The following is a 15,032-nucleotide window of genomic DNA, read 5'->3' as shown; positions in this document are numbered from 1 at the left end:
CATAAAATGCATGGTGTTATGGGAAGCTTGAGAAGGCTGACAGAGATCATTAGAGTAGGTAGGGTCTTGGAGAAAGAAGCCAATGGGGGGGGGGTGTGCGCGCGCGCGCTAGGAATATCCAGCCTCTAAGATGTTAGCTAATCTAGAGCCAGAACTCCGGCCTCCCAAATGTAACCTCTAAGTCAAGATTCTTCATTTTACTATCTGAAAACCCCTAAGGGCAAGCAGCACATTCTATTGGTCTACACTTGTCTTTCCCTCCCTCTCTCCCTCCTTCCCGCTGCTCATGCCAGGTGCCAGGCACACGGAGAGCTCAGTTGTCAGATCCAGGAAGTAAAATCTGCGTGGAACGGCAGGGAAGAGCCACACAAGTCCCAGAAAAGCAGCTTTGTTTTTCGTAAAACCTTTCTATGAAGTCCTGGAGGAGGGGTGGGGGTGGGGGTGCTGCAGGGAAGAACCAAAGGGCAGGGGGCTAAAAGGAGCGGGCGAGTTTAGGGGAGCACCTGTGGGTGACGAAAATGGAGAGTTAGATTTACACTCAGGCCCCGGCCCTGCCTGATCTCCACTCGCACCCTGCCGAGTGGCGCGTACTAAAAGCGCGGGGGCGCGGGGGGCGGTGGATCCGCAGGGTCCGCCCCGCGAGCTGCGGGCTCCGCCCCCGTCTGCCCCTCCAACCCCAGTGCAGCTGCTTCCGGGCTCTGCGGCTCCGGGAGGCTTGGTGAGGCCGCGGCCCCGACGCCGGGCCCGGGAGGGGTCGCAGCGCACAGCGCCCGGACGCCTGGATCCCCAGGCAGGCCCGCGCTTGGCCTCGCGACGAGGATCTCCCAAGACATTTCTGGCCTGACCTTGCGGAGGCTGCGTCTCAGCTGCGTGCTCTGGGACTGGTCGGGCTGCTTTGTAGGATTCATAGGTCTCTAAATCAAAGGACGAACGCTGCTAAGTGGAGTTTGCTGAACACCTCTCTCCTAACGCCCCCAATAGGAGTCTGCCTATTGAGCTCCCTTAGGTCAGCAATTCAGGACTCTCCAGATTGGGAACAGCTGAGAACCCAGGGCCACCTTCCTTCCTCCCTTCTTGGATGGAGCACCGCCTCCCCAGTTTCTGGGGCACCTTGGGGCGTGGCCTTGGTGAGTGAAACTTGGGGTGCTGCCTGCAGGAAAGGAAACCCCAGAAACGCAGGGAGGACACCGTGGGGGTGACCCAGGCCTTGTCAGATCCTGAGATTCTTGTTCTGAATCTTGTGTGTGTTGGGGGGATGGTGGGGAGCGGTGGTGGTGGTGAATGAATTTGGATGTGCCTCCCTTCTTTACCTCAGAACTGAAAAGGAAACAAGCTGCTTGCCACACTTGAAGCTGCACGACCGTTCAGGAAATTGTGGAGCCACTTCTGATTTCATAGTAGGAGTCACCAAAAAACTAACAGTTCTTCTGAGCTTGAACAGACCCTGGCTTTTGAGGAGACACTCAGCCCTTAAACCTGAGAACCTAAGCAGTGCCAGGAAGCAGCCCCAGAATTTGGGGGCTCATTACACATCCCAGCCATGTTCCTGCGACGGCTTGGTGGCTGGCTACCTCGCCCCTGGGGCCGCCGGAAACCAACGAAATCTGACCTGCCTGCCCCAGAACCCAGACAAGTGGACAGCTCCTCTGAGAATTCAGGGAGTGACTGGGATAGTGCCCCAGAAACCATGGGAGATGTAGGGCCTCCCAAGGCCAAGGACCCAGGGGCACGGAGGAGCTGTGTGGCCACTCTAGAGCCAAGCAGGGAGTCCCAAGATGAGCAACTGGGGATCAAAAGAATGGATTCCCTCAAGTGGGACAAGACTGTCGCTAACACTCAAGAGTCTGGGAGATTGGAGACTGGAGGGACCATTCCCAAACTTGGATGGGATCCTGTGGACTCAAGTGGCACCAGGAGACCTGGAGTGTCCCCTGAAGGGGGACTAAGCCCCACTGAGCCTGAAGCCCTAGTGGAGAAGCCAGGGCGGCGTCAGAAGCTGCTGGGCTGGCTACGGGGGGATCCAGGTGGGGGAGCAGGGGCTCCCTTGCAATACCTGGGGGGCCCAGAGGAGTGTCTGCAGATCTCAACCAACTTGACTCTGCACCTGCTGGAGCTGCTGGCCTCAGCACTGCTGGGGTTGTGCTCACGGCCTCTGAGGGCAGCTTTGGATGCGTTGGGCCTGCGCGGACCACTGGGCCTCTGGCTGCATGGGCTGCTGTCCTTCCTGGCTGCCCTGCATGGGCTCCATGCTGTGTTGAGCCTACTTACTGCTCACCCCCTGCACTTTGCCTGCCTTTTTGGTCTCCTACAGGCACTAGTGCTGGCTGTCAGCCTCCGGGAGCCCAGTGGGGATGAGGAGGCCACTGACTTGGAGGGCGAGAAGCTGGAGATGGAGGGTGAGGAATGGAGGGGAGACCCAGGAAAGGGGCTGTGACTATGGGATAGGGTGTGACCCTAGTGCCCCCACCCTGAGTGGGATGGGAGCAAGGGTGAAGATAGTGTGGCCTTTAGGAGGAGAGTGGGGGCCATGACCCAGATTGTAAGCACAGGGACCTCAGGGATGGGGAAGAAACCCCAGAGTATGAGGGCACAGGGCCCCCCTTCACACAAAGAGGAGAATAGAGTTGTTTAGGGTATCTGTTTATGGACAATAGGGATATTGCCCTTGAAATCACCAGCTGTTGTTAGTTTTGCTTTTACATTTCCCCACTTTCGTTTTTTTTCTTTCCACTTCTACTTTTTAAAAGAAAAAAAAAAAGTGTGGTGGTGAAAATAAAGACTGAAGGGTTCTCTTTACCCTTCAAAACTACCCAGGGGTGGGACAGACAGACCTCTGTGGAGGATGGTTGGAGACTCAAGGGATCCCCTTAGATCCTGGGATCTGAGCCATCTAGAGGAGAATGGGACTGTTCTGTGGGTAGATTAGGGGGTGTGGATAGGACCCCAAGGTAACAGGGAGCCTGCAGGGAGGGTCTGGGTGTTCCGAGGAGCCAGGGGAAGTGGGAATGGTGCAGGCAGTATTGAAAGGAGGGCCAGTTCAGAGGGGCTGGCAGCTCAAGACAGGCAGTATGGGGAAGCACTGGAGCTTGCAGTCCCCACTCTGGGGTTAGGGGTTTGCACACTCAGCAATAAATCACTGTGTCACACCAAATCCTAAATATATCACTACAAAGTGAGACATGCCACCATTCAGTGTCCTTCCTGACGCCGTCCAGCTGGGGGTTTAGGTGGCAGAAGACATGGGGAGTACTGAAAGGGAGGTAGTGGGATTGATGTCTGGAGACAAACCCAAAATGAGATGGGAATTGAAAAACCATCTTTATTACTCTCGGAAGGAAGTTGGGAGTCTCCAGCTTCTCCTCCCTGCAGCACAACTGCAGCTCCCACCATATCCATCTGGGGCACAGATGAAGCCACAGGTCAGTTACTGGACAGCTCGCAGGCCTCTGGTGGGAGGAGGGAGAAAAGAGGATGGAAAGGAGGGAAATCCAGGAAGAAAGGCAACGTTGGTGGTAATGGGGCGGAGAAAAATGCATTCCCGCTTTTCCCTGCATCTAAGAAGGGGTCTCTAAGGCCTTTTCCCCTACATGTTTCCCCTTTTATATACCACAAACTCTGAAACATCTCTTTTGAGTCACCCAGAACCCATCCTGGCTCCCTTGGGTGACATCACAGCTCTTGGCCACATCCTTCTGATGTCATCACAGCCTGTGACACAAACGGAGTTGCCAACACAGCCATTCTAATGATGTCAGCCTTTGGCCATGCCTCCCGGTGACATCACTTGAGTCCCTTTCATCTGGCACAGAAGACTTGGTGAGTCCTAGTCCTCTTCTGTGGGACTTTACCTCCCCTCACCTTGATTCCTGGGAGTCAGTAAGAAGGCCTTGGAGTCCAGACAGGAGGTCAGGGACTGGAATTCCTCCACACACTTCTCGGGAGGGTGTGGTGAGCGATCTAGAAGAGCAAGGCAGGACCAGGCCTATCAAAGTCTCTGCTTCTTTGGTCCTGGTGAGGACCTCATGGAAGCACCCAGCCCTTCCTGGGATGATATCTTAGGGCCCAGAGTGAGAGGCTCTCCTGCCTTCCCAGTGTTTCCTCCAACCCTGCCTGCCTGGCGTCTCCACTCACTGTAGAGTAGGAAGCGCTGATAACCTTGGCCAGACTCTTTCAGCATGATTCCACCTGGGCATGAGCTGGAGAAGAGCTTGGTCTTCATGTCTGGGCGCCCTGTTGGGGGTGGGGAGGCGGGGAAAGTGTCACGGCAGAGATGCAAAACCAAAAAAGCCTAGGGGACTTGAGGAGGGTGAGGGGTGAAGAGAACCAACCTTCAGTTCTGAGATATGTGCTCCCCTCAGTCAGGTGGTAGACCCATTTCCGGGGCACACAAAGCCCATTTTTCCTGCAGAAGTGGTGGCAAGAAGAAAGGGCTCAATGGAACCCAACCACACAATACCAACCTCTATTTATCTTACTTCTTTTTGAAGCCTAGGATCCCTTGGGTTTAAAGCTACCAAGGTATGGTGGGTTAGGCCCATCCCTCTTCAGAAGGAAACTAATACACCTGTAGGCTCAGTGGGCCAAGAATAGCTGATATCCCAAAGAGCCCAGTTCTTTATGGGTGGGAGCTCATATTTTGAACAGAGACTGCATCTGCTGGTGCCTCTGCCTCCTCACCACTCACGTGCGGATGGTAGCACGAAGCTGGAGCTGTGTGGGAGCAGAGCCTGTAGCCATGTTGAAAACAATGTTGTCCACAGTGTCAAAAGTTGCCAATTCCTCCTTGGTGGGAGCTGCCCCTGCGATAAAGTACCACTGGCCGAGGTGTGGCTCTGGGAACTGCAGAGAATGGGGGGGGGGTCAGAAAAAGGTGGGTCCCACCACAGGATCCATTCAACCTCTTCATCATCACTCTTAAGACAGCAAGACTTAGGAGTGGAGCGGTAGCTGTTTGGGTTGGGTTATGACAGGGAGTCATTAAGCAACTTTTCCTTTGTTTCCCCTCAGTCATCTTGAGTAACCACCCACCCCCAATTCTACCATGTCTCCACATTGATGGCCACAGTACTAATATTTTTTTTACTTGTTCTTGCATTCATTGTCAGAGACACACATGCCCTTTCTCTCTTTCCTAGTGTGGCTTCTGGTCATTCAAGGCCACCCACCCAAATCCTTCAGAGCCTCCACCATAAGCTCCCCACCCCCCCTCAGTCCATACCTCTTTCCCATCCACTTCCTGAGTTGTCAGTTGACTGAACTCAGGGCACTGGTAGATGGAGTTAAGGAGAATACCATAGAGGTAGAGTAGAGTTGCCCATATTTGGTAGAACATCTTCAGGCAGGAGGAAGCTGGTGCTCTTTGTGAAGTGGCTGGTGCCTTAACTGCTCTCTCCCCCTGCTAGTTACTCAGTCCACTCTGCTTCCAGCCCCCTTGCCTCGACCCTTGACCCTTTCACCTGCTAATGAGTAACTTCAACCTTGTTTTCCAACCCAAGCCTGGATTACTTACAGTGTTTGGGCCTTCCTCCCCCTCTTCTAGATACCAGTACTCCATTATACACCCTGGCATGTCCAAGGGTCTCTCAGGAATTAGGAGAGCTGAACCCTCTAAGGAGAAGCCTGTGGACTTTCAACCTCTATCTGAGCTGTGTTTCTGCTGTGTTGTGCAGCACTGAGGAGAAGTAGACCGATTCTTTCATTCATTCACTTAGCAGACTGTTTTTGAGTCCCAGCTGTTTGCCAGCAAAGCCCTAGGGACATAAAAATGAATGACAGTCTCTGGCCTTAAAGCAGTAAAAGGAAAACTAGCTATATAAACAAAACAAATCTAGTAAGTTCTTTAGAACAGGTATGAACCAGGTGCTGGGGCCTGATGGATGGAAGGCTTTCCCTCTGAAGTTTATAATTGGGGAAACTATATGTACACCCTGAGAAAGTTCGCTGATGAGTTTATTCACTCAAGATTTATTACTACAGTTAAGAGGTTAAAGAATTTGATGGTTAGAGTATAGACACTGGTGTTAGGCAGAAAGGGTGCAAACTCTAACTCCACTGTTTGTTAATCTTGAACAATTTTATGAATTGTTTTATGAACAATTTACGTGTTTGCTCTTAGCAGAGGCCTGCACATGGTTAAGTCTAAAGTAAATATTCGCTATAACTAATGTTTGTAAAAGTACTTATTTACTGTTTCTGGTAGGTTTTAGGTTCTCAAGTAATAGCAAGGAATTATCAACAGGCAATCATTGGATAGTGCCAAGGGGGTGGAGCAGGTAATGCAATGAAAGATGGGGCTTCCTTAATAGATTATGTATAGCCCAGACTGCCAAAAAATTTGTTCTGAGAGGTAAGGTTGCTATGGGCTTGCAATTTAATTAAAATAACAAAACTTGGGTGATGGGTATATGAGAGCTCATTATTACTATTTAGGGGTAATGTTGGCCACTTTTTATCATAAAAAGCAAATTCATATAAAATACAATTTATTGGTAGATGTGCTTGACCCGGGGTCTGGTAGGCCTGGACTTGTCAGTTCTGCCACTTACTTTCGCCTAGGTGTATTCATCTACAAAAATGCATGTAATAACTATCCCAGGTGTTGAAAGGCTTTCAGGTAGGACAGAACGCAAAACCCTTAGTAAAGTAGCTGATACAAACCAAAAGCTCTCTCAACAGGTGTTTATTAGAACTCCTAACTGACAACAGTCCTGGGACCTGGGTAACTGAAAACAGTCCTGGGACCTGGGTAGAAACTACGAATCCCAGAAAGGCTGTGGACACCGGAGTCCATTTGCTCCTAATTCCCAAACGCTGAGGCGCCCTTTTTGATGGAGGTCCTTAAAAGCAGTAAATCCTAGTTTAGCGAGAATATGGCGCGTCCCCTCGGCCGCATATCGCCGGCGAGGAACATGGCGCTCACGGTCCGCCAAACGCCCACCGGGCAGAACCAAGGTCAGCCCCCAACGACGGGACGGCACGCCCAGGCAGCTCGCGTACCACCTCCAACGGCCTAAGGAAAGGATGACTTCCGGAAGCGCCGAAGCAGTAGAGCCGCGAGGGCCAAGAGTAATAAAACAGAATTTTAGGAGGCCAGGACATTGCCGCCTCAAGTTCTCTGCCGGCCACGACTTTAACATAGATTAATGAGGCACAATCCCCAGACCCCAAACTCAAAGTTGCACACAACTGTCCAAAGCCTCTCGAGGCGGAGAGTCTCATCTGGTAATTTTTTTCAGGCATTTACAGTAGCCACCTCAACCTCCCACAGCTCAAGCGCGTGCACAGAAGAAATGAACTGCGTCAGCAGGGGTGGGAGGTCCCTAAGAGTGTACGCATGCGTAGTGCGACGCACGCAGGCGCAGTACGGTCCCCCAGGCGACGGTGGCCGCGGCTCCTCGGGGTGCTCGGCTCCCGCCCATCCAGGCCGGCCCCGGCCCGTCTCGCCCCAAGGAACTCACTGTTTGGGGCCGCGAACTCCCTCACCGTGCCCCACGAAAGTAAAGCTTGGGGACCTGGGGGGAGCCGGAAGTACCGCCTTGCGATCCCCAAATACTGTCGGGGAAACGGAAGTGGCCATCGGTGGCAAGTTGGGGGAGACCGGAAGTGACGGTACCTTGGGGAAGCCGGGGGCGGAGCCCGGCGTGGTGGTGGTGTGTGTGGGTGTGGGGGGGGTGTGTGTGTGTTTGGTGTGTGTTGGTTGCGCCGCTCTGCTGGAGCATCGAGAGAAGGCGGAAGAGGGGGGAGTCAGCTAGCCAGTCTGGCCCCCCGTGAGTGTCCGTCATCTCGGGTCTGTAGTGACTTAGGCGGGTTCGATGGGCGTGGCGCGCGTGCGCGAAACCACTGTCTCCGCAAGTCTGGCGCGACCCCCCCCACCCCCAGCTCTCGCGTGCCCCCCAGGGTTTGCCGAACTTGGGGGCCTTTGTCATATCGCGACTGATGATGACACCGGTCTCTTTTCCTGGTTCCTAGCTTGAGTGGCCTTCCCTTATTGTGATTGGCACTGTGGAGCCCCTCCCATCTCCCCGTCCTCCAGCTCCCTGTGCCGTCGATCTGCCCTTTGTGTTTTTCTCCCTGTGCCCCGGAATCAGAAGGGGGATGGGGGCGGGTGTGAGTGTGTGCGCTTGTGTGGGAGAAACTCTTTAGGTATTAGGGCGGAGACTCAGGCTGGAGAGGCTTCCGGGTATATAAAATCTGCTCTGGGCGACAGCAGGCCTCCCTCCCTCCATTCTTCCTTAGCGAGCTGTCGGCCATGGAGCCCAGTGATACTACCAGTACCACTACCAGTATGGAGGAGCCTGACAGCCTGGAGGTGCTGGTGAAGACCTTGGACTCTCAGACTCGGACCTTTATTGTGGGGGCCCAGGTGAGACCCCAGCACTTCTGGAAGACCCTCATTAACTCTTCCTTTTGTAGTCCCCTTACTCTGAAAGAAGAGCCTGGTTTTTTGTGGGTTTTGTTTTTTATTTTGGGTTTTGTTTTGTTTTGGTCCTCAAATGTTTTTCAGTTGGTTCCTTTGTTCATGTTCCAGACAGGACGTTTTCTGGTGTTTCTTGTTGAGTGAGGGTATGGATGAGGCAGATTTCATCTTGCCTTTTTCCACCGTGATGGAACTCAGTGCAGAGGGAAATGAGGAGGAAGGGGGAAATCTATGCCATCATCATGAGTGAACCCCAGCCCAAAGGGACAGATACAGTTCTTGCCTTGGGGAAAGAAAACAGAATGGTGATCCAAAACACAAGTCTTAAAAGCAAAAATTGGTTAAGTCTGTGCTGTATTTTTAAAGGCTAGAAATCAGACCCTATAGTGCAGGTAGAGCCCTAATAGTCTATTGAACGGAATTACTAGTATTTGTGGCATAACTTGAATCGTGATTTTAATGCCACAGACATAGCTGTCTATGCCATTAACTCCTGTAATACTTGAAGACAGAATCATGAGGTCTGTAGTTTTTAAAACATACACAAGAAGACTACGTAGGCTTTTGTGATTAGATGTATGTAAACATTCTGGTACTTCCCAAGAATATGTTGTCCAGTTAGGAAAGTGTTTGCCCCTTTCTCTCTTTCTACTTAGTTGAGTCTTTGTTTTGATTTTCTACCCCATTTTCTTTGTCTTTGCATTTACTTTGGAGATTATAGAGTTCTATCATTTTGTGTTTGGGGAGGGGTCACTGGTATCTTTAGACACACATTCTTTTGGGAGCCAGGGAGAGAAGTGAATGTCAGTTTGCCTATCAGTTTCCAGCCATGTGATTTTCTTCTGGGCGTATAACCTGAACTCTGTTAACGTTTATTGTCTGTTTTGACAGGTGTTAACACGTCTTAGTTTTGGGCTTTGCACAATAATTACCTCACAAGGCAAATGGGTAGTGATTTTATGATTGGGTGATTTTTACCTAAACCTCACTCCCAAAAGTCAGTTGTTCCTCTTCTGACAGTTCTTTATCTGTTTTACTTTGTAGATGAATGTAAAGGAGTTTAAGGAGCACATCGCTGCTTCTGTCAGCATTCCCTCTGAGAAACAGCGGCTCATCTATCAAGGACGAGTTCTACAGGATGATAAGAAGCTTCAGGAATACAGTAAGAGTTTGGGGGAGGCAATTTAGAGGCTGAGGCAGCTGTCTGTAGGGATGAACTGAGGCCTTCAGCTTACCTGATCAGATAATGCTTTGGTGTGTATCTTTTTTTTTTTTTTTTTCCCTGCAGATGTTGGGGGAAAGGTTATTCACTTGGTGGAACGAGCTCCTCCTCAGACTCAGCTCCCTTCTGGGGCATCATCTGGGATAGGGTCTGCCTCAGCCACCCATGGTGGGGGACCCCCACCTGGTACTCGGGGGCCTGGGGCCTCTGTTCATGACCGGAATGCCAACAGCTATGTCATGGTTGGAACCTTCAATCTTCCTGTAAGCTTGTGTTCCACATAGGATGGTTCTTGTGGGGGAGGGTGGTTTGATTGTGGTAATAGCAGAGAGCTTGTAAGACAGGTGTCGTGGTCTTTAGATTGGGTTTTCAGGGCCCTGAGGTCTGATATGGCCTTAGTCTTTGAGAAACAGGGTGGGGCTTTCAGAAAATGAGTTGGAGGTGTGGGGGCCTTAGTATTTGGCTTCTCCCAGAGCAACTTCCCTTACCCTTTTCTCAGAGTGACGGCTCTGCTGTGGATGTTCACATCAACATGGAACAGGCCCCGATTCAGGTATCATGGGCCTGGGAGGGTCAGGGAAGGGGATCTGGGAGAAGGAGGCCATGAGGTGGGGGGTGGACCTGGCCGAGGAGATGGCCGGGACCTGGTTCAGCGGGTGGCAGAGTTCGTGGCTTCATCCCAGACATACCCTGATTTTCTCTCTCTCATCGTAGAGTGAGCCCCGAGTACGGCTGGTGATGGCTCAGCACATGATCAGAGATATACAGACCTTACTTTCCCGGATGGAGGTCAGTGGACAGGGCTGGCTAGAGTCTGTCTGTCTCTTTGTTCTCCCTTTCTCCTCTTCTCTCCGCCTAGCAGTGAAAGCATGACTGGCCATATCAGCTGGATTGTTCCTGCGTAATCTGGTCTCTTCTCTGCAGTCTTCAGTCTTTGGGTCAGGAAAAAGTATCTTTGTCAGGCTATCTTGTCCCTGCCAAATCTCCGGGTGCCTGGTATCTGAAGTTTGTTTCAAATTTGTCAGATAACTTTGGTGGCATCTTTTTTCCATTACAGAAGCAGTTTGTGCTTTTTTAGTTTTTAAATTGCTATAGTTGATGCTGAGATGTTCTATTTCCATTAGTTTGTGCTGTGGTTGTAGCCTGTGACTTTTCTCTCTTTTCTTGTGAGGGTTTAGGGAAGCGTAATTTTTGTATTTTATTGTTAATTCGTAAGTACGACAGCTGTTTATTATGTATCTTATTTAAGTTTTATGCTGGTGGCCGGGGAATCAGGCTGATGCAAAGCCCTGCCTTCAGGGAGCCCAGTTAGAGCTCCTTCTCCACTCATTCTCCTTTGTCCTAAGTAATTCTCTGCAGCAGTCTCATCCTGCCTTTGGTATCCCGATTCCCTCCCCTTTAGTGTCGAGGAGGACCCCAAGCACAGCACAGTCAGCCACCCCCCCAGACGCCAACCGTGGCTCCGGAGCCTGTAGCCTTGAGTTCTCAAACATCAGAACCAGTCGAAAGTGAAGCACCTCCTCGGGAGCCCATGGAGGCTGAAGAAGTGGAGGAGCGTGCCCCAGCCCAGAGCCCGGAGCTCACCCCTTCTGGCCCAGCTCCAGTGGGCCCAACACCTGCCCCAGAGACCAATGCCCCCAAGTGAGAAACAGAGGGACCCTTTGGGAGGGGGCTTGGGGATCGCAAGTGGAAATGTGAGAGCCAAGAAGGTTATGATGGAGAAGACGGCTGCTTGACAGTCTTACCTGTAGGGCTAGTGTGGAGGGGCAGGGAGAGGCTCTGGACCAGCTGATGAGCATAGAGCAGGTAGCTGAGCCAGAAGTACTGCTGTCCCTGGGGTAAGAAAGTCCAGACAGATGGTGTTTCCTGAGCCTGATGAAGATTCTCTCCTGAGATTTCACAGGCCGCACCTCTTTCTTCACAGTTAGTTTCTTGCCATCACAGGTAGAAGATCGTGTGGTGGGGAAGGCAGAAGCAGTATATTTTCTTCTCTGTCTTCCTGTGGGTATATAGATGCTCTGCTGGTCCCAGAGGGGTTTGGACCAGGGGTCTTGGAGGCTTGGAAAGACAGGGCAGGTGTAGTCTATATGTCAGCTTGGAGTCTCGGGATCTGAGGAAAGCTTTGGCTCACTGCCTCTCGGGGTTCCCCACAGCCATCCTTCCCCTGCGGAGTATGTTGAAGTGCTCCAGGAGCTACAGCGGCTTGAGAGCCGCCTCCAGCCCTTCCTGCAGCGCTACTATGAGGTTCTCGGCGCTGCTGCCACCACAGACTACAACAACAACGTGAGCCCCGCCTACTCCCCTCACCCCCATTTGTCCTGAATAGAGCAGGCCGAAATACAGCTGATTCTTTCCCCCAGAAAAAGATCTTGTCTGCAACAGAATGATTTCTCTGTAGACTCGTAAGTGATGTTTTCCTTCCTTACAGGGAAGGTCATGGTCTCTGTGATACTTACTGTCTTTGTACCTTTTCAGCCCTTGAGTTACTTAGGAAGCTTACACAGAGTAAAGGAATTTAGCAAGTGATGCCGTCGTCATTTGCTGTGGGGTTTGTTGTAATAGGGAATTTTCTGTGTACGTGAAGTGGAATTCATAAAGGTTGGGTCTACTTGGGAGCTTCCAAGGCTATGCCTGGAGGTGTAGAGAGCCTTGTGTCATTCAGAGGTGTTACTGCTTTTGTTATCGAGGTTTGTCCCAGCCTAATATTTTTGGCCTTTCTGTGCTTGGCCCTGGGGATATAGCAAGAGGGCCGTGAAGAGGACCAGCGCTTGATCAACTTGGTGGGGGAGAGCCTTCGGCTGCTAGGCAACACTTTTGTGGCGCTGTCTGACCTGCGCTGCAATCTGGCCTGTGCGCCCCCACGACACCTGCATGTGGTCCGGCCCATGTCGCACTACACCACCCCCATGGTGCTCCAGCAGGCAGCCATTCCCATTCAGGTGGGTCCGAGGAGCTTGGCATGAGGGAGAACACCCGGCTGTTGGTGGAATGACCCAGGATAGCTACTGGGTTTGGTGGTGGTGAGAAGGGCTAGGGACTTTGGACATACATAGTGACGGAGACTTCGAAGTATACCATGGGGTTGATGTGGCTCTGGCTCTTATTTTACTTACTTTTGTCTTATTCATCTGTCTTCTCCAGATCAACGTGGGAACTACCGTGACCATGACAGGGAATGGGACTCGGCCCCCCCCGACTTCTAATGCGGAGGCACCTCCCTCTGGTCCTGGGCAGGCCTCATCCCTGGCTCCCACTTCTACCACTGTCGAGTCCTCAACCGAGGGGGTTCCTCCGCCAGGGCCAGCTCCCCCACCGACCACCAGCCACCCAAGGGTCATCCGAATTTCCCACCAGAGTGTGGAACCCGTGGTCATGATGCACATGAACATCCAAGGTGAGTTAGGATTGGTTGTTGGTAGAGAAGAGCAACACAGTGTGGGACGGGGGTTGGTACCGAGGTGTGAGAGAGGGAGGGTGGGGAAAGGAGAAGCCAGAGCTGACTGAGCTAGCAGAGGAACCAGACTAGAAGCTTTTCGTTGGCATGTGTGGGGAGGGGCAGGAGTGGCTGCTTGTCCTTGCAGATTTGTTTGCATGGTGAAGGGAGTGCTGCCTTCCTGTCTAGATAGAGGGAGAGGCAGGCTTTCTTGTGGGGGAAGTAGCGGCCTGAAGGATGCCAGTCTCAAGAGGATACAGTTAGGTCTTGGCCCCGCCTGTCTCAGGGCCACTCTCTCTGTCTCCCTGCCCAGATTCTGGCACACAGCCTGGTGGAGTTCCGAGTGCTCCCACTGGCCCCCTAGGACCCCCTGGTCATGGCCAGACCCTGGGTAAGAGTGAGGGCATCAGAGCAGGCTGAGCTCTGGTAGAGAAGGGGTAGGGCCGAGTGGGTGGGCTGAAGGGGGTCCAGGTTCAAGGTTACATCAGACCCGCCCCCCAGGCTCCACCCTCATCCAGCTGCCCTCCCTGCCCCCTGAGTTCATGCACGCCGTCGCCCACCAGATCACTCATCAGGCCATGGTGGCAGCTGTTGCCTCCGCGGCCGCAGGTAATGACCTGGAAGGGGAAGTTTGGGAGGTGGGGCACGGTCCACGGTGATGGGTGCCGTTGGCTGGCGGGCAAGGGCCCAGCCTTCAGCCCTCTCCGGTCTCTCCCCTCTGCCGCCCACAGGACAGCAGGTTCCAGGTTTCCCAACAGCTCCAACCCGGGTGGTGATTGCCCGGCCCACCCCTCCGCAAGCTCGGCCTTCCCATCCTGGGGGGCCCCCAATCTCGGGTACTCTGGTGAGTAAGGGTTTGGGAGTTCTGGTGGGGAAGTTCGGGAAGAGAATCCTGTAGTGGGGAATGAAAAAGGCAGGACTGAAAGCCCCCTGCTCTCCCTTCAGCAGGGCACTGGACTGGGTACCAATGCCTCTTTGGCCCAGATGGTGAGCGGCCTTGTGGGGCAGCTTCTTATGCAGCCCGTTCTGGTGGGTAAGTCCTCGTTCTTCTCCGTCTCCAGATGTAGTCATTCCCACGGCCTTGAAGCCTGATGCTCCTTAACCTCCTTGCTGGTGCTTCCCAGTTCTCTCCATCGGTCCTTCGTTCTTGGTTTCCTGCTGGGAAGACCAGAATGGAAATGCTGTGGGGTCTCGTTTCTCTGGATTTCAACTTCTGTTCTTTTTGGTCTTTGTAGCTCAGGGGACCCCGGGAATGGCTCCACCTCCAGCCCCTGCCACAGCTTCAGCCAGTGCAGGCACCACCAACACAGCGACCACAGCTGGTCCTGCGCCCGGGGGCCCTGCCCAGCCTCCACCCCCTCAACCCTCAGCAGCCGATCTTCAGTTCTCTCAGCTCCTGGGGAACCTGCTGGGTCCCACAGGGCCAGGGGCCGGAGGGCCTGGCATGGCTTCTCCCACCATCACCGTGGCGATGCCTGGTGTCCCTGCTTTTCTCCAGGGCATGACTGACTTTCTGCAGGTGAGTGCCTAGCTTGCTCATTACCTCACCCTTCCTGTCCTGCGGCTCGGCCAGGCACTGGTGCCTTGTTGCTGTGGTATTGCTGCTGGGCTACAGCCTCTGGTGGCATGTTGGTGGGAGGGAGCCTTGGGAATTTGTGGACTCTGATTCCCACCTGCCCCTGCCCTGATTTGGAGATGAGGAAAACGAGGCTGTGAAAGCGAAGTAATTGGTGTTGGTGCTTTGTAACCTAACCCATTGAGAGGGAGAGAAGGTTGGTGCTCTGCCCCATCCTGCCGTTGCAGAACTACATGCGCGCGTTGTGCTTCGGAGAGCAAAGATCAGAGAGCAGCTCTCCATCTTCCACGGCCCTCTTGGTTTTTGTCTTTGTAGTGTCGTTTTTCATTCTTGTCTTCACACTCACTTTCTGTTGTTTGTTCCTTTTCTTTGCCAGGCAACACAG

The 15,032-nt window shown here is 52.8% G+C and overlaps 3 protein-coding genes across 6 annotated transcripts in view; 2 read left to right on the top strand and 1 right to left on the bottom strand.

Moving 5' to 3' along the window:
- Window positions 1-683: 683 nt before the first annotated feature.
- Window positions 684-3,176, top strand: CUNH6orf47 (chromosome unknown C6orf47 homolog). The gene is made up of 2 exons (XM_077760895.1): window positions 684-1,127; window positions 1,316-3,176. Exon 2 carries the CDS (start codon window positions 1,541-1,543, stop codon window positions 2,432-2,434), a length of 894 nt encoding a protein of 297 aa, XP_077617021.1. The 5' UTR covers window positions 684-1,127; window positions 1,316-1,540; the 3' UTR covers window positions 2,435-3,176.
- A 123-nt stretch (window positions 3,177-3,299) lies between these two features.
- APOM (apolipoprotein M) lies at window positions 3,300-6,974 on the bottom strand. 4 transcript variants are annotated; one of them, XM_077760897.1, is made up of 7 exons: window positions 6,658-6,974; window positions 5,219-5,750; window positions 4,685-4,839; window positions 4,329-4,402; window positions 4,132-4,230; window positions 3,859-3,957; window positions 3,300-3,446 (listed from the first exon to the last, which is right to left on the bottom strand). In XM_077760897.1, exons 2-7 carry the CDS (start codon window positions 5,330-5,332, stop codon window positions 3,421-3,423), a joined length of 567 nt encoding a protein of 188 aa, XP_077617023.1. In that variant the 5' UTR covers window positions 5,333-5,750; window positions 6,658-6,974; the 3' UTR covers window positions 3,300-3,420. The 4 variants fall into 4 exon arrangements, with proteins under 4 accessions (XP_077617023.1, XP_077617024.1, XP_077617022.1 ...); XM_077760898.1 differs by lacking the exon at window positions 6,658-6,974 and having other exon boundaries at window positions 4,156-4,230; window positions 5,219-5,829; XM_077760896.1 differs by lacking the exon at window positions 6,658-6,974 and having other exon boundaries at window positions 5,219-5,825.
- A 378-nt stretch (window positions 6,975-7,352) lies between these two features.
- BAG6 (BAG cochaperone 6) overlaps window positions 7,353-15,032 on the top strand; it is an 11,224-nt gene continuing 3,544 nt past the window's right edge. Inside the window, exons 1-15 of the mRNA XM_077760894.1 lie at window positions 7,353-7,608; window positions 8,236-8,362; window positions 9,461-9,578; window positions 9,705-9,901; window positions 10,138-10,191; window positions 10,353-10,427; window positions 11,041-11,279; window positions 11,792-11,921; window positions 12,380-12,577; window positions 12,780-13,032; window positions 13,385-13,462; window positions 13,573-13,680; window positions 13,803-13,915; window positions 14,017-14,104; window positions 14,307-14,600. Of these exons, the coding sequence (XP_077617020.1) occupies window positions 8,249-8,362; window positions 9,461-9,578; window positions 9,705-9,901; window positions 10,138-10,191; window positions 10,353-10,427; window positions 11,041-11,279; window positions 11,792-11,921; window positions 12,380-12,577; window positions 12,780-13,032; window positions 13,385-13,462; window positions 13,573-13,680; window positions 13,803-13,915; window positions 14,017-14,104; window positions 14,307-14,600 (2,059 nt within the window). The 5' untranslated portion in view covers window positions 7,353-7,608; window positions 8,236-8,248. The remainder of the gene's footprint in view (window positions 7,609-8,235; window positions 8,363-9,460; window positions 9,579-9,704; window positions 9,902-10,137; window positions 10,192-10,352; window positions 10,428-11,040; window positions 11,280-11,791; window positions 11,922-12,379; window positions 12,578-12,779; window positions 13,033-13,384; window positions 13,463-13,572; window positions 13,681-13,802; window positions 13,916-14,016; window positions 14,105-14,306; window positions 14,601-15,032) is intronic.

This window comes from Crocuta crocuta, unplaced genomic scaffold (genome assembly GCF_008692635.1).
Source record: "Crocuta crocuta isolate KB4526 unplaced genomic scaffold, BGI_CrCroc_1.0 scaffold762, whole genome shotgun sequence".
In the NCBI taxonomy this organism is placed as follows: Eukaryota; Metazoa; Chordata; class Mammalia; order Carnivora; family Hyaenidae; genus Crocuta; species Crocuta crocuta.
This window is presented reverse-complemented; position numbering and strand designations above follow the sequence as displayed.